Raw genomic sequence first — 17,525 nt, 5'->3', positions numbered from 1 at the left:
GGGACACAGACAGGTACATTCTGGTGGGAATGACACGCCCCGTGTACAATTAGTGGCCGGAGAAAGGGACACAGACAGGTACATTCTGGTGGGAATGACACGCCCCGTGTACAATTAGTGGCCGGAGAAAGGGACACAGACAGATACATTCTGGTGGGAATGACACGCCCCGTGTACAATTAGTGGCCGGAGAAAGGGACACAGACAGGTACATTCTGGTGGGAATGACACGCCCCGTGTACAATTAGTGGCCGGAGTGGGACACAGACAGGTACATTCTGGTGGGAATGACACGCCCCGTGTACAATTAGTGGCCGGAGAAAGGGACACAGACAGGTACATTCTGGTTGGAATGACACGCCCCGTGTACAATTAGTGGCCGGAGAAAGGGACACAGACAGGTACATTCTGGTGGGAATGACACGCCCCGTGTACAATTAGTGGCCGGAGAAAGGGACACAGACAGGTACATTCTGGTGGGAATGACACGCCCCGTGTACAATTAGTGGCCGGAGTGGGACACAGACAGGTACATTCTGGTGGGAATGACGCGCCCCGTGTACAATTAGTGGCCTGAGAAAGGGACACAGACAGGTACATTCTGGTGGGAATGACACGCCCCGTGTACAATTAGTGGCCGGAGAAAGGGACACAGACAGGTACATTCTGGTGGGAATGACACGCCCCGTGTACAATTAGTGGCCGGAGAAAGGGACACAGACAGGTACATTCTGGTGGGAATGACGCGCCCCGTGTACAATTAGTGGCCGGAGAAAGGGACACAGACAGGTACATTCTGGTGGGAATGACACGCCCCGTGTACAATTAGTGGCCGCAGTGGGACACAGACAGGTACATTCTGGTGGGAATGACACGCCCCGTGTACAATTAGTGACCCGAGTGGGACACAGACAGGTACATTCTGGTGGGAATGACGCGCCCCGTGTACAATTAGTGGCCGGAGAAAGGGACACAGACAGGTACATTCTGGTGGGAATGACACGCCCCGTGTACAATTAGTGGCCGGAGAAAGGGACACAGACAGGTACATTCTGGTGGGAATGACGCGCCCCGTGTACAATTAGTGGCCGCAGTGGGACACAGACAGGTACATTCTGGTGGGAATGACACGCCCCGTGTACAATTAGTGACCGGAGTGGGACACAGACAGGTACATTCTGGTGGGAATGACGCGCCCCGTGTACAATTAGTGGCCGGAGAAAGGGACACAGACAGGTACATTCTGGTGGGAATGACACGCCCCGTGTACAATTAGTGGCCGGAGAAAGGGACACAGACAGGTACATTCTGGTGGGAATGACGCGCCCCGTGTACAATTAGTGGCCGGAGAAAGGGACACAGACAGGTACATTCTGGTAGGAATGACACGCCCGTGTACAATTAGTGGCCGCAGTGGGACACAGACAGGTACATTCTGGTGGGAATGACACGCCCCGTGTACAATTAGTGACCGGAGTGGGACACAGACAGGTACATTCTGGTGGGAATGACACGCCCCGTGTACAATTAGTGGCCGGAGAAAGGGACACAGACAGGTACATTCTGGTGGGAATGACACGCCCCGTGTACAATTAGTGGCCGGAGAAAGGGACACAGACAGGTACATTCTGGTGGGAATGACACGCCCCGTGTACAATTAGTGGCCGGAGAAAGGGACACAGACAGGTACATTCTGGTGGGAATGACGCGCCCCGTGTACAATTAGTGGCCGCAGTGGGACACAGACAGGTACATTCTGGTGGGAATGACACGCCCGTGTACAATTAGTGGCCGCAGTGGGACACAGACAGGTACATTCTGGTGGGAATGACACGCCCCGTGTACAATTAGTGACCGGAGTGGGACACAGACAGGTACATTCTGGTGGGAATGACGCGCCCCGTGTACAATTAGTGGCCGGAGAGGGACACAGACAGGTACATTCTGGTGGGAATGACACGCCCCGTGTACAATTAGTGGCCGGAGAAAGGGACACAGACAGGTACATTCTGGTGGGAATGACGCGCCCCGTGTACAATTAGTGGCCGGAGAAAGGGACACAGACAGGTACATTCTGGTGGGAATGACACGCCCGTGTACAATTAGTGGCCGCAGTGGGACTGCCCCATAAAGATTTATTAAATCATTTCTGTAACTTCATGGGATTTCAAAAACGTAGGCTCCTCCCTGCGGTGTGATGTCATACTGTGATGTCATAGTTCACACACACACTGTAACCTCCCCCACGGGCGGTTGGTTCTGACATGAATTGCGCTGTGCCGGACAATGACACGAGCGCGTCATGCGGCAGCCACCTTTTTTTGCAAGAAAAGTTACATTGTTTACAAGTTTTGGGAGCCAAGTGAGATTAATTAATGATTAACCCCTTCCCAGCCAGAGCACCGATTAACCCCTTCCCTGCTCCAGCTCTCCAGAATGCTGATGCTCTCCTCCGATGAGGCCCCAGGAAAGCTGGCGCGCTTCCTGCGGTGTAGTGATGCGCAGACAGTAACACAGCAGGGAGAGCTGTGCTTCAGTCCGGGTGTGTGTGTATGTGTGACCCTCGGGTGTCAGTCTGTGACGCTGCAGGGAGCTCTGTGCTTCTGTCCTGTTATACGGCAGTGTGTCCATGTGTGTGGTGTGTGTATGTGTGTGGTGTGTATATGTGTGTGGTGTGTGTATCTATGTGTGGTGTGTATTTGTGGGTGTATGTGTATTTGTGGGTGTTTGTATGTATGTGTGTGTGGTGTGTGTGTGTGTGGTGTGTGTTGTGTGTATGTGTGTGAGAGACCCTCGGGTGACAGCCTGTGACGCTGCAGGGAGCTCTGTGCTTCTGTCCTGTTATACGGCAGTGTGTCCATGTGTGTGTGGTGTGTGTATGTGTGGTGTGTGTATGTGTGTGGTGTGTGTATGTGTGGTGTGTGTATGTGTGTGGTGTGTGTATGTGTGGTGTGTATATGTGTGTGGTGTGTGTATTTGTGGGTGTATGTGTATTTGTGGGTGTATATGTGTGGTGTGTATGTATGTGTGTGTGGTGTGTATTTGTGTGGTGTGTGTGTGTATGTGTGTGGTGTGTGTGTATGTGTGTGAGAGACCCTCGGGTGACAGCCTGTGACGCTGCAGGGATACAGAGTCCGATTCTGTGACCCCCCCGTGGGTATATGACACATCGGGGGGTGGGAGAGCGATGAGAGTCCGCAGGAAGTTCGAAGTCTAACTCCCCCCGCCGGACCCCCGGCTACGCCCTCCTGTAGTGACCGCCATGTACATGAGACACAGAGGGATATGAGGAGTCTCTACCGAGAGTTCAGGTGACCGGGGGCGAGAGGTCAGGGCTGGAAGAGCGCCGTGAGGGCTGCGAGAGGCGCCTCGCTGTTATCCAGAAGGGGGTCACCCTCCAGCGTTGGTCTCAATTTCTTCTGGAACAAAGAAGGCAGGTTCCGGATGTGAACTTCCTTCCGAAACTGCTCAGCCAGGGGCTTCTGGGAAAGTGAGAAGTGGGGAAAGTGAGAAGTGGGGAAAGTGAGAAGTGGGGAGCGCGAGCATTACTGGGGAGCGCGAGCGTTACTGGGGAGCGCGAGCGTTCCTGGGGAGCGCGAGCGTTACTGGGTAGCGCGAGCGTTACTGGGGAGTGCGAGCGTTACTGGGGAGTGTCACGATGGATGCACTTATTAACACATTTATATTTTGTGGATCCCAATTGAGCAGAACAAGTTGAGCAAAATAAACGGAGATTTATTCCCTTGATAGGCAAACACACGACAACTGCAGAATACACTTAATAATTACACTTACGGGTATAGGAACAGGGGATAATATCCAAAAAGGTGCAAAGCACCAGAAAATTGTCTTTTAAAATGTAGTCCTTTTGCAAGGGCATAAATTGCCAGCCCAATCCTTCTGTGAATGTGCAAAGTCTTTTCTGGTCCGTTGGGGTTAATCAGATAACCCCCAGCAATCACAGTGTCCTAACGCAGAGTTTTGTCCTTGGTTCCGATGTAATAAGACTCTTTGCGTTCCAGGAATGTGCTGCTGCTCTTCTCCGCTATAAGAAGCGTGTTGGAAATCCTCTCACATGGTAGAATGAAAAACGAAAGACAATGGGGATAGCCTGGGTGGGATGTATATAGGGTTTGGAAGCCTATCGCCAACATACCCACCCAATCCCCCTCGTGGGAAAGTAATCATTCCCCAATCCCCTACTTGCCACAGTTTGGAGAGTGGGCACTAGGGATTTCCTGTTCTCACAGGGCATGTGCGACAACGCCACCTTGGCTACTTAGCATAGGTGCACTCCCCTCTTTACCTGGCCCCTCTCAGGCTGAAAGGGGGAAACTCAGGGTGTGAGCCAGCACAAATGGTCAACAGGATTTCCTATTTAGCATCCATCTGGCCAATTCACACCCACTGGACTCTGGGTCTTTTGATATGCAACTTCCAGAGAGACTTACAGGTGTGGGCCCAGCATGCTAGCTTTGAAGCTTGCATAGGCAAGTGACCCAGCTCATAGGTGTCAAAACATTTGGTTCTTGTGCGCATTTTAATGACAAGAGAAAAAAAAACCTTCTTCCTGCTTGTCTCTTAAAACCTGCAGCAAAAATACACTTTATTGATTATACCTGGTCCCCTTATTTCACAATTATATTTTTCATGTGTGTGTGCTTGGGATGTACTATACTGCAAGCACATACAATCCTGCAAAATGGGGACAACAAGGGACAGAGGGACAAATAAGACATGTACAGCGCATGAAAAATTAACCCCTTCATCCCCAACACGAAATAAGGGTAACCAGCCGAGCACACTGCCTTAATTAATGCACTGATTACCCCCATTTTCTTCACACCTCCCCCACTCAAAGCCCAAGGTTTGCCCTGGCCACCTCCTCTGGTGGTTGGGCTGACCTGGGATTTTTTGAAGTCATTAGGTCTTGGGGATTGTCCTGCCGGGAGTGGCCATCAGTATTCCCACCTGGAATTTCTCCCTCACCTGGCTGAGCACAGCCTCAATGCCAAAGTCTGAGGCATCAGTCTGCACCAGAAACTTGTTGGAATAATCTGGAGCGTCCAGAATGGGTGCAGTCTTCAAAGCCAGAAATGCTTTTTCCCAGGCTGGAGACCAGATAGTCGCTTCTGGGTCAAATGAGTCAGAGTGTCAGTCCTACTAATCGGCTGTGAGGTAACCTGCCTAGAGTAACTAGGGAGCCCTAGAGAAATCAGACGCCTGCCACGCACCCTGTGCCCTAGAAGCAATACCTCTGCCCTCTCTACTGAACACTGAGTGGGTATAATAGCAAGCCCTGTCTCCCTAATCCTGGCTTGCACTGCTGCTACCTGTCCTGGATATAAACCCCAGATCTGCCTGAAGCCAACTATCCTCTCCCTGTATGTCCCCACATACCTCTGCACTCTCTCTAGTGCCCTCCTGACCAGGCGGTGGGAGGTAGCCAGAGCATTCCTCATCCTGAATTGCACCCTGAAAAACTCAGAGGCCATTCTGAAGGCTGAAGACTGACCCCCCCCCCCTTTGCCTTCCTCTCTACACTGTCTGCCACCTCTGCTGGTACTCCATAGGTATTCTTATGCAGAGGATGCAGATCACCTGGAAGCACAGGCTGATCTGTACTATGTGCCCTGCCCAGCTTGTCTGAGAACAGGACTCTAGGCTGCTGTACCCTAGCCCCGGCTTCAGCCCCTGCCTGCCTACCTCCCAGGGCCCCTAGCTCAACTAGGACCCCTCTAGGAAACCCTATCCTACCTAAGAGGCCTGGCACTGCCTGAGCTACTTCCTGAAACACGTTCCCCATTCCTGGTAACAGGTTCAGGAGCATCTGCACATAATCACCCGCTTTACCCTCTGGCTGGCAGGCGTCCCAGCGGTGGCCAAAGTCTGCCACTGCCCCTGCTGCCTCCGGCCAGAAGTAAGGCTGCAACAGCTGGGTTCTCATGTGAGCGACCCCCTGGTGCCCCACTAGTGGACTGGGGAAGGCTACCTGCAACACTTGCTGCCTACCCTCCCTGGGTCCCACTAACCGTCTTCTACCTGTCCAGCCCCTGGCTGACCCGGTAGAACCTGGCTCCCTACCCCAGAGCCCGCGGTGCCACAGCCTGTGGGTCTGCCCCCCCGCTTTCCCAGGACTCGGACGCCCACAGTCCCATACCTTCTAAGCTGGGGTCAGCTTTCACCGCGTCCCTATCTGCTGTCCCTAATCCTAACCACCCACCCTTAGTCTCTAAGTCAGGGGTAACAGGGACAGGTAAAGGGAACAGTAAGTCAGTCACTGGTCGCGACTCAGTAGTCTGGCTTACCTGTCTGGTCTCCTCAGAGACTGCTGGAACCGTAGGTCCCAAATGCAGGGGGACAGAGGTTGATTCTGCTGTGATTCCTGAGGACAGGCTCTTAGGAATCGCCGCAACAGCAGGCAATTCCGCAGCAACCACACAGATCACAGGCTCCAGGTTATTGCTAAGGCGCACCTCAGCAGTTTCCCTGGACAAAACCCCCACCTCCCTCATGTCATAGTTACACAGTTACATAGTAGATAAGGTTGAAAAAAGACGAACGTCCATCAAGTTCAACCTATGCTAAATTCAGACAACAGATACTTTATTCTATATCTATACTTACTTATTGATCCAGAGGAAGCAAACAAAAAACCCCATTAAGGGGAAAAATTAATTCCTTCCTGACTCCAAGAATTGGCAATCGGATTAATCCCTGGATCAACATCCTTCCCATGTATACTTATTTGGTATATCCCTGTATACCTTTCCCATCTAAAAAGATGTCCAACCTTTTTTTGAACAAATCTATTGTATCTGCCATCACAGTCTCCATGGGTAATGAATTCCACATTTTAACTTCCCTTACTGTAAAGAACCCTTTCCTTTGTTGCTGGTGAAATTTCCTTTCCTCCAACCTTAAGGGATGGCCCGAGTCCTTTGTACTGCCCGTGGGATGAATAGTTCTTTTGAAAGCTCCTTGTACTGTACCTGAATATATTTGTATATAGTTATCATATCCCCTCTTAGACGCCTCTTTTCTAATGTAAATAAATCTAATTTAGCTAGCCTCTCCTCATAAGTTAGAATGTCCATCCCCTTTATTAATTTGGTGGCTCTTCTCTGCACACTCTCTAGTTTCACAATGTCTCATGATTGGCACCCCCATCCAAAACAATCTGGGCACCCTGGAATGACTGCAGCCCTCCATCAGGCATGGTTCTTTGCATCCCCGTGCCCAGGAGCAAATCTTCTGGCTGCACCAGATTAACAGCAGCACCCAAATCTGGTTACCAAAGGTAACCCTCCGTGGGTGCCTGCTCAGGACATCAGCAGGCTGCATCTCGACTGATGCATTTGGACATCCTCTGCTCACTGCTGCTGGCTCTGAGGTGACAAAAGCAGCATCTGCCTGGGACATCCCTCTTAGTTGTGGCTCCATGGCTGTGCTCTGTTCCTCTGTGTGGGCCAGCCCAAGCTGGGTTACTGGCCCTGCAGCTTGTGAACGTTGCCCCTGATGGGGTCCCCCAGACCGCTCACGGTCCGGGCAATGTGGCCGGATGTGGCCCACCTTGTGGCAATGATAGCACCGCCTCTCAAGCTTGAACTCCCCAGTATTGGGCGTATTGCTGGCCACTGTATGTTTGGGAGTCCGCTGAGGTGCAGACTGGTCCCCCCTAGCCGGAATGGCTGCCTCTCTGGGGACTGCTGTGTTGTTCACCAAGGCTCTGCTGGTTACATATTCATTTGCTGGCTCTGCTGCTTCCACAACAGTTACTCTGGGAATGTCCTGTTCCCCGCTGACCAGGTGGGAGTGAGGGGGCCTTCCAAGCGCTGTCGACAGGAGCTGGAGTCGCTGTTCTTAGCTAAGCCCTTCTCCCCAGGCGGTGAGGAGTGCAATGAATTCAGAGGCAGCAAGTCCGGTCGCTGCAGCGACTAACCCATCTGCACCCCCTGGTACCACGCCACCCTCTTCCAGGTGGTCACTGACATCCTCCCCCCGTCCATGCAGCCCTGGAGCTGGAGGGACCTCCTGCACTCCGGGCCGAGTACTGTCTGCTGCCACAGCAGCTGGTGGGGCCATCCTGCCCTCATTCTCCTTCAGCTGACTCTGAACGACCGTCTGTCGTGAAACCGTACCCCACACATCTCTCCACTATCTGCGCCCGGTTCCAGGTACAAAACCTTCCTGAGCGTGGACTCATGGTGCCACCGGGGTATGGGTCCAGAGACCAGTGAATTATCTCGTGCTCTTTAGAAGTGTGTGTAAGTTGCCACTTGTCTGAGGAGCTCGCAATCCACGAGATCCTCACTATATTACAGAGCCCCGCAGGAAACTGCAATATAGGCTCAATCAGTATCCCACCACGCTGCCACCAGTTTTAAATGCTTGTCAAGGGAGACGCACTTATTAACACATTTATATTTTGTGGATCCCAATTGAGCAGAACAAGTTGAGCAAAATAAACGGAGATTTATTCCCTTGATAGGCAAACACACGACAACTGCAGCATAAATTGCCAGCCCAATCCCTCTGTGAATGTGCAAAGTCTTTTCTGGTCCGTTGGGGTTAATCAGATAACCCCCAGCAATCACAGTGTCCTAACACAGAGTTTTGTCCTTGGTTCCGATGTAAAGACTCTTTGCGTTCCAGGAATGTGCTGCTGCTCTTCTCCGCTATAAGAAGCGTGTTGGAAATCCTCTCACATGGTAGAATGAAAAACGAAAGACAATGGGAATAGCCTGGGTGGGATGTATATAGGGTTTGGAAGCCTATCGCCAGCATACCCACCCAATCCCCCTCATGGGAAAGTAATCATTCCCAATCACCTACTTGCCCACAGTTTGGAGAGTGGGCACTAGGGGTTTCCTTTTCACACAGAGCATGTGCGACAACGCCACCTTGGCTACTTAGCATAGGTGCACTCCCCTCTCTACCTGGCCCCTCTCAGGCTGAAAGGGGGAAACTCAGGGTGTGAGCCAGCACAAATGGTCAACAGGATTTCCTATTTAGCATCCATCTGGCCAATTCACACCCACTGGACTCTGGGTCTTTTGATATGCAACTTCCAGAGAGACTTACAGGTGTGGGCCCAGCAGGCTAGCTTTGAAGCTTGCATAGGCAAGTGACCCAGCTCATAGGTGTCAAAACATTTGGTTCTTGTGCATTTTAATGACAGGAGAAAAAAAACCTCATCCTGCTGAATGTCTCTTAAAACCTGCAGCAACAATACACTTTATTGATCATTCCTTGTCCCCTTATTTCACAATTATATTTTTCATGTGTGTGCGCTTGGGATGTACTATACTGCAAGCTCATACAATCCTGCAAAATGGGGACAACAAGGGACAGAGGAAAAATTAATACATGTACAGCGCATGAAAAATTAACCCCTTCATCCCCAATACGAAATAGGGGTAACCAGCCGAGCACACTGCCTTTATTAATGCGCTGATTACCCCCATTTTCTTCACAGGGAGCGCGGGCGCGATACTGGGGAGCGCGGGCGCGATACTGGGGAGCGCGAGCGCGATACTGGGGAGCGCGGGCGCGATACTGGGGAACGCGGGCGCGATACTGGGGAGCGCTACCAGACGCCCCCCGGAGCTGCCCCCGCGCCCCACCCCCTAGGAGCTGCCCCCGCGCCCCACCCCCTAGGAGCTGCCCCCGCGCCCCACCCCCCCGGAGCTGCCCCCGCGCCCCACCCCCCAGGAGCTGCCCCCGCGCCCCACCCCCCCGGAGCTGCCCCCACCCCCCACCCCCCCCGGAGCTGCCCACGTGCCCCACCCCCCCGGAGCTGCCCACGTGCCCCACCCCCTGGAGCTGCCCACGCGCCCCACCCCCCGAAGCTGCCCACGCTCCCCACCCCGGAGCTGCCCACGCACACCATCACCCCGCCCTGGAGCCTCCCACGTGCACTATCCCCCCTGCCCCGGAGCCTCCCACGCGCCCCATCCCCCCCGCCCCGGAGCTGCCCACGCCGCCCAGAATCTCCCAGGGCCGCTGGGTGAGGAGCCGTGAGACCAGGCTCTGCCCCCTGATCACACAGCGTCCTTACGTCTCACCCCGATACAGCCGGAGATCAGCCGCTTGAAGTGATCCTTCCGTTTCTTGTCGGTCAGTTTCTGCGTGGGAAACAGGAGCTTCGCGTCAAACTGTTCCAGGGACTCGCGTTGGATCTCGGGGACCTGCTCCATCACCCCGCGCAGCTCCGGGTACTGCGGCCGCTGGGGGGAGAGATGTATTATACACAGGAGCGGCAGCAACAAGGAGACATGAGGGGTCAGCCCCTCCTAGGGGCAAAGTGTACTAATGGCAGTGACAGGGTTAAGGGGTCAGTCCCTCCTAGGGGCAAAGTGTACTAATGGCAGTGACAGGGTTAAGGGGTCAGCCACTCCTAGGGGCAAAGTGTACTAATGGCAGTGACAGGGTTAAGGGGTCAGTCCCTCCTAGGGGCAAAGTGTACTAATGGCAGTGACAGGGTTAAGGGGTCAGTCCCTCCTAGGGGCAGAGTACTAATGGCAGTGACAGGGTTAAGGGGTCAGCCACTCCTAGGGGCAAAGTGTACTAATGGCAGTGACAGGGTTAAGGGGTCAGCCCCTCCTAGGGGCAAAGTGTACTAATGGCAGTGACAGGGTTAAGGGGTCAGTCCCTCCTAGGGGCAGTGTACTAATGGCAGTGACAGGGTTAAGGGGCCAGTCCCTCCTAGGGACAAAGTGTACTAATGGCAGTGACAGGGTTAAGGGGTCAGCCACTCCTAGGGGCAAAGTGTACTAATGGCAGTGACAGGCTTAAGGGGTCAGTCCCTCCTAGGGTCAAAGTGGACTAGTGGCAGTGACATGGTTAAGGGGTCAGTCCCTCCTAGGGACAAAGTGTACTAATGGCAGTGACAGGGTTAAGGGGTCAGTCCCTCCTAGGGGCAGTGTACTAATGGCAGTGACAGGGTTAAGGGGCCAGTCCCTCCTAGGGACAAAGTGTACTAATGGCAGTGACAGGGTTAAGGGGTCAGCCACTCCTAGGGGCAAAGTGTACTAATGGCAGTGACAGGCTTAAGGGGTCAGTCCCTCCTAGGGTCAAAGTGGACTAGTGGCAGTGACATGGTTAAGGGGTCAGTCCCTCCTAGGGGCAAAGTGTACTAATGGCAGTGACAGGGTTAAGGGGTCAGTCCCTCCTAGGGGCAAAGTGTACTAATGGCAGTGACATGGTTAAGGGGTCAGTCCCTCCTAGGAACACAGTGTACTAATGGCAGTGACAGGGTTAAGGGGCCAGTCCCTCCTAGGGGCAAAGTGTACTAATGGCAGTGACATGGTTAAGGGGTCACATCTGGGAGACTATTTACAAAAATCTGAAACATACATATTTACAAAAATCAATAAATGTTTGAAACGTGTGTGTAAGTGAGATGAAGACTTGGAAGGTCAGTGCGAGGCGCGCGCGGTCAGCACGAGCCCCTAGGAGGGACTGACCCCATAACCCTGACGGTCAGCGCGAGCCCCTAGGAGGGACTGACCCCATAACCCTGACGGTCAGCGCGAGCCCCTAGGAGGGACTGACCCCATAACCCTGACGGTCAGCGCGAGCCCCTAGGAGGGACTGACCCCATAACCCTGACGGTCAGCGTGAGCCCCTAGGAGGGACTGACCCCATAACCCTGACGGTCAACTCGAGCCCCTAGGAGGGACTGACCCCATAACCCTGACGGTCAGCGCGAGCCCCTAGGAGGGACTGACCCCATAACCCTGACGGTCAGCGCGAGCCCCTAGGAGGGACTGACCCCATAACCCTGACGGTCAGCGTGAGCCCCTAGGAGGGACTGACCCCATAACCCTGACGGTCAGCGTGAGCCCCTAGGAGGGACTGACCCCATAACCCTGACGGTCAGCGCGAGCCCCTAGGAGGGACTGACCCCATAACCCTGACGGTCAGCGCGAGCCCCTAGGAGGGACTGACCCCATAAGCCTGACGGTCAGCGTGAGCCCCTAGGAGGGACTGACCCCATAACCCTGACGGTCAACTCGAGCCCCTAGGAGGGACTGACCCCATAACCCTGACGGTCAGCTCGAGCCCCTAGGAGGGACTGACCCCATAACCCTGAAGGTCAGCGCGAGCCCCTAGGATGGACTGACCCCATAACCCTGTCGGTCAGCGCGAGAGGTGCGTGGTCAGCGCGAGAGGCGCGTGGTCAGCACGAGAGGCGCGTGGTCAGCGCACGTGGTCAGCGGAAGAGGCGCACGTGGTCAGCGCGTGCGGTCAGCGAAAGAGGCGCACGTGGTCAGCGCGTGCGGTCAGCAGAAGAGGCGCACGTGGTCAGCGCGTGCGGTCAGCGGAAGAGGCGCACTTGGTCAGCGGAAGAGGTGCGCGCGGTCAGAGGGAGGCGCGCGCGGTCAGCGGGAGAGGCGCGTGTGCAATCAGCGGAAGAGGCGCGCGCGGTCAGCGGAAGAGGCGCGTGTGCGATCAGCGGAAGAGGCGCGCGCGGTCAGCGGAAGAGGCGCGTGTGCGATAAGCGGAAGAGACGCACGTGGTCAGCGCGCGCGGTCAGCGGAAGAGGCGCACTTGGTCAGCGCGCGCGGTCAGCGGAAGAGGCGCACGTGGTCAGCGCGCGCGGTCAGCGGAAGAGGCACGCGTGGTCAGCGCGCGCGGTCAGCGGAAGAGGCCAGCCGCAGTCCCCCATCCTCTTTATTGGGTCTCTGACCAGGACGGGGCGGATAAGAGGAAAGAAACACTTTATGGATAAACACTCCTTTGCGTGTGCGTGTGCGTGTGCGTGTGCGCAGTGTCGTTCTCCTCACCAGAGCCTCGTATATCTGGAACGCCAGGTTGACCAGCGCAGCCATGCAGCCGTCGTGCTGTCCGTGCACCTGCAGCCCGCGCAGCACGTTCGTGAAGAAGCAGAGCGCCGCGTCAGAGTTTAGCAAGCTGGAGATCACCTGCGGGATGGGGGAGACAGATGAGCTGTGAGATACGGGCGTGGGGGGGGGGGGGAGAGATACGGGCGTGGGGGGGGGGGGGAGATACGGGCGTGGGGGGGGAGATACGGGCGTGGGGGGGAGATACGGGCGTGGGGGGGGAGGGACGGGCTGGGGGGGAGGGGGGGAGAGACAGGCTTGGGGGGGGGGGAGAGACGGGCTTGGGGGGTTGGGAGAGACGGGCGTGGGGGTGGGAGAGACGGGCGTGGGGGTGGGAGAGACGGGCGTGGGGTGGGAGAGACGGGCGTGGGGGGGAGAGACGGGCGAGAGGGAGGGAGACAGGCGAGAGGGGGGGAGACAGGTAAAACATGCGTGGTGACATTACACAGATGCATGGCGAGAGATGCAGTGAGATCACAGTCACATGACCGCCAGCAGCACCCGGCCTCGCACACCCGGCCTCGCACACCCGGCCCTCGCACACCCACCTGTTTGAGCAGCGGCCAGCACAGGTGTGTGGTCGTCCTCTGACAGGCGATTGTGTCTTTCCAGACCAGGGGGCAGAAAGCAGTGATCAGCAGCACAGAGCACACCTCCTGTAACGACAAGCTGCCCCATGAGCCTCTGCTCCGGCCCTGCGCCCCCCCACCAGCCTCTGCCCCGGCCCTGTGCCCCCCCCCCCACCAGCCTCTGCTCCGGCCCTGCTCCCCCTCCCACCAGCCTCTGCCCCGGCCCTGCTCCCCTCCCACCAGCCTCTGCCCCGGCCCTGCTCCCCTCCCACCAGCCTCTGCCCCGGCCCTGTGCCCCCCCCCCCCACCAGCCTCTGCTCCGGCCCTGCTCCCCTCCCCCAGCCTCTGCCCCGGCCCTGTGCCCCCCCCCCACCAGCCTCTGCTCCGGCCCTGCTCCCCTCCCACCAGCCTCTGCCCCGGCCCTGTGCCCCCCCCCCACCAGCCTCTGCCCCCGGCCCTGTGCCCCCCCCCCCCCCACCAGCCTCTGCTCCGGCCCTGCTCCCCTCCCACCAGCCTCTGCCCCGGCCCTGCTCCCCTCCCACCAGCCTCTGCCCCGGCCCTGTGCCCCCCCCCCCCACCAGCCTCTGCTCCGGCCCTGCTCCCCTCCCACCAGCCTCTGCCCCGGCCCTGTGCCCCCCCCCCACCAGCCTCTGCTCCGGCCCTGCTCCCTCCCACCAGCCTCTGCCCCGGCCCTGCTCCCCTCCCACCAGCCTCTGCCCCGGCCCTACGCCCCCCCCCCCCCCACCAGCCTCTACCCCGGCCCTGCGCCCCCTCCCACCAGCCCCTCTCACCAGCCTCTGCCCCGGCCCTACGCCCCCCCCCACCAGCCTCTGCCCCCGGCCCTGCGCCCCCCCCCACCAGCCCCTGCTCCAGCCCTGCGCCCCCCCCCCCCACCAGCCCCTGCTCCAGCCCTGCGCCCCCCCCCTCCCACCAGCCCCTGCTCCAGCCCTGTGCCCCCTCCCACCAGCCTCTGCCCCGGCCCTGCGCCCCCTCCCACCAGCCCCGGCCCTGCGCCCCTCCCACCAGCCCCTGCTCCAGCCCTGCGCCCCCTCCCACCAGCCTTTGCTCCAGCCCTGCGCCCCCTCCCACCAGCCCCGGCCCTGCGCCCCCTCCCACCAGCCCCTGCTCCAGCCCTGCGCCCCCCCCCACCAGCCTCTGCTCCGGCCCTGCTCCCCTCCCACCAGCCTCTGCCCGGCCCTGCTCCCCTCCCACCAGCCTCTGCCCCGGCCCCTGTGCCCCCCCCCCCCACCAGCCTCTGCTCCGGCCCTGCTCCCCTCCCACCAGCCTCTGCCCCGGCCCTGTGCCCCCCCCCCCCACCAGCCTCTGCTCCGGCCCTGCTCCCCTCCCACCAGCCTCTGCCCCGGCCCTGCTCCCCTCCCACCAGCCTCTGCCCGGCCCTGTGCCCCCCCCCCACCAGCCTCTGCTCCGGCCCTGCTCCCCTCCCACCAGCCTCTGCCCCGGCCCTGCTCCCCTCCCACCAGCCTCTGCCCGGCCCTACGCCCCCCCCCCCCCACACCAGCCTCTACCCCGGCCCTGCGCCCCCTCCCACCAGCCTCTGCCCCGGCCCTACGCCCCCCCCCCCACACCAGCCTCTACCCCGGCCCTGCGCCCCCTCCCACCAGCCCCTCCCACCAGCCTCTGCCCCGGCCCTACGCCCCCCCCCCCCCACCAGCCTCTGCCCCGGCCCTGCGCCCCCCCCACCAGCCCCTGCTCCAGCCCTGCGCCCCCCCCCCCACCAGCCCCTGCTCCAGCCCTGCGCCCCCCCCCTCCCACCAGCCCTGCTCCAGCCCTGTGCCCCCTCCCACCAGCCTCTGCCCCGGCCCTGTGCCCCCTCCCACCAGCCTCTGCCCCGGCCCTGCGCCCCCTCCCACCAGCCCCGGCCCTGCGCCCCCTCCCACCAGCCCCTGCTCCAGCCCTGCGCCCCCTCCACCAGCCTTTGCTCCAGCCCTGCGCCCCCTCTCACCAGCCCCTGCTCCAGCCCTGCGCCCCCTCCCACCAGCCTCTGCCCCGGCCCTGTGCCCCCTCCCACAACCCTCTGCTCCAGCCCTGCCCCCCCCCCACCAGCCTCTGCTCCGGCCCTGCTCCCCTCCCACCAGCCTCTGCCCCGGCCCTGCTCCCCTCCCACCAGCCTCTGCCCCGGCCCTACGCCCCCCCCCCCCACCAGCCTCTACCCCGGCCCTGCTCCCTCCCACCAGCCCCTGCTCCAGCCTGCGCCCCCCCCCCCCACCAGCCCCTGCTCCAGCCCTGCGCCCCCCCCTCCCACCAGCCCCTGCTCCAGCCCTGTGCCCCCTCCCACCAGCCTCTGCCCCGGCCCTGTGCCCCCTCCCACCAGCCTCTGCCCCGGCCCTGCGCCCCCTCCCACCAGCCCCGGCCCTGCGCCCCCTCCCACCAGCCCCTGCTCCAGCCCTGCGCCCCCTCCCACCAGCCTTTGCTCCAGCCCTGCGCCCCCTCTCACCAGCCCCTGCTCCAGCCCTGCGCCCCCTCCCACCAGCCTCTGCCCCGGCCCTGTGCCCCCTCCCACAACCCTCTGCTCCGGCCCTGCCCCCCCCCACCAGCCTCTGCTCCGGCCCTGCTCCCCTCCCACCAGCCTCTGCCCCGGCCCTGCTCCCCTCCCACCAGCCTCTGCCCCGGCCCTACGCCCCCCCCCCCACCAGCCTCTACCCCGGCCCTGCGCCCCCTCCCACCAGCCTCTGCCCCGGCCCTACGCCCCTCCCCACCAGCCTCTGCCCCCGGCCCTGCTGCGCCCCCCCCCACCAGCCCCTGCTCCAGCCCTGCGCCCCCCTCCCCCCCACCAGCCCCTGCTCCAGCCCTGCGCCCCCCCCTCCCACCAGCCCCTGCTCCAGCCCTGTGCCCCCTCCCACCAGCCTCTGCCCGGCCCTGTGCCCCCTCCCACCAGCCTCTGCCCCGGCCCTGCGCCCCCTCCCACCAGCCCCGGCCCTGCGCCCCCTCCCACCAGCCCCTGCTCCAGCCCTGCACCCCCTCCCACCAGCCTTTGCTCCAGCCCTGCGCCCCCTCCCACCAGCCCCTGCTCCAGCCCTGCGCCCCCTCCCACCAGCCTCTGCCCGGCCCTGTGCCCCCTCCCACCAGCCTCTGCTCCGGCCCTGCTCCCCTCCCACCAGCCTCTGCCCCGGCCCTGCTCCCCTCCCACCAGCCTCTGCCCCGGCCCTGCGCCCCCTCCCACCAGCCTCTGCCCCGGCCCTGTGCCCCCTCCCACCAGCCTCTGCCCCGGCCCTGTGCCCCCTCCCACCAGCCTCTACCCCGGCCCTGTGCCCCCTCCCACCAGCCCCTGCCCCGGCCCTGCTCCAATCCCACCAGCCCCTGCCCCGCTCCCCTCCCACCAGCCCCTGCCCCGGCCCTGCCCCCTCCCACCAGCCCCTGCCCCGGCTCCCCTCCCACCAGCCCCTGCCCCGGCCCTGCTCCCCTCCCACCAGCCCCTGCCCCCGGCCCTGCTCCCTCCCACCAGCCCCTGCCCCGGCCCTGCCCCCTCCCACCAGCCCCTGCCCCAGCCCTGCCCCCTCCCACCAGCCCCTGCCCCGGCCCTGCTCCCCTCCCACCAGCCCCTGCCCCGGCCCTGCTCCCCTCCCACCAGCCCCTGCCCCGGCCCTGCTCCCCTCCCACCAGCCCCTGCCCCGGCCCTGCTCCCCTCCCACCAGCCTCTGCCCTGGCCCTGCTCCCCTCCCACCAGCCTCTGCCCTGGCCCTGTGCCCCCTCCCACCAGCCCCTGCCCCGGCCCTGCTCCCCTCCCACCAGCCCCCTGCCCCGGCCCTGCTCCCCCTCCCACCAGCCCCTGCCCCGGCCCTGCTCCCCTCCCACCAGCCCCTGCCCCGGCCCTGCTCCCCTCCCACCAGCCCCTGCCCCGGCCCTGTGCCCCCTCCCACCAGCCCCTGCCCCGGCCCTGCCCCCTCCCACCAGCCCCTGCCCCGGCCCTATGCCCCCTACTCCCACCAGCCCCTGCCCCGCTCCCCTCCCACCAGCCCCTGCCCTGCTCCCTCCCACCAGGCCCCTGCCCCGGCCCTGCTCCCCCTCTCCCACCAGCCCCTGCCCCGGCCCTGCTCCCCTCCCACCAGCCCCTGCCCCCGGCCCTGCTCCCCTCCCACCAGCCCCTGCC

The 17,525-nt window shown here is 60.7% G+C and overlaps 1 protein-coding gene across 1 annotated transcript in view; it reads right to left on the bottom strand.

Annotated features, from left to right (window-relative positions):
- Nucleotides 1-2,106: 2,106 nt before the first annotated feature.
- XPO5 (exportin 5) overlaps nt 2,107-17,525 on the bottom strand; it is a gene marked incomplete at its 5' end in the record, with an annotated part of 111,415 nt that continues 95,996 nt past the window's right edge. Inside the window, 4 exon segments of the mRNA XM_075584239.1 lie at nt 2,107-3,482; nt 10,068-10,229; nt 12,792-12,929; nt 13,397-13,504. Of these exon segments, the coding sequence (XP_075440354.1) occupies nt 3,330-3,482; nt 10,068-10,229; nt 12,792-12,929; nt 13,397-13,504 (561 nt within the window).

The sequence above is a fragment of the Ascaphus truei genome, unplaced genomic scaffold, assembly GCF_040206685.1.
Source record: "Ascaphus truei isolate aAscTru1 unplaced genomic scaffold, aAscTru1.hap1 HAP1_SCAFFOLD_510, whole genome shotgun sequence".
In the NCBI taxonomy this organism is placed as follows: domain Eukaryota; kingdom Metazoa; phylum Chordata; class Amphibia; order Anura; family Ascaphidae; genus Ascaphus; species Ascaphus truei.
Note: the sequence above shows the minus strand (reverse complement) of the source record. Positions and strands in the feature narration are given on the sequence as shown.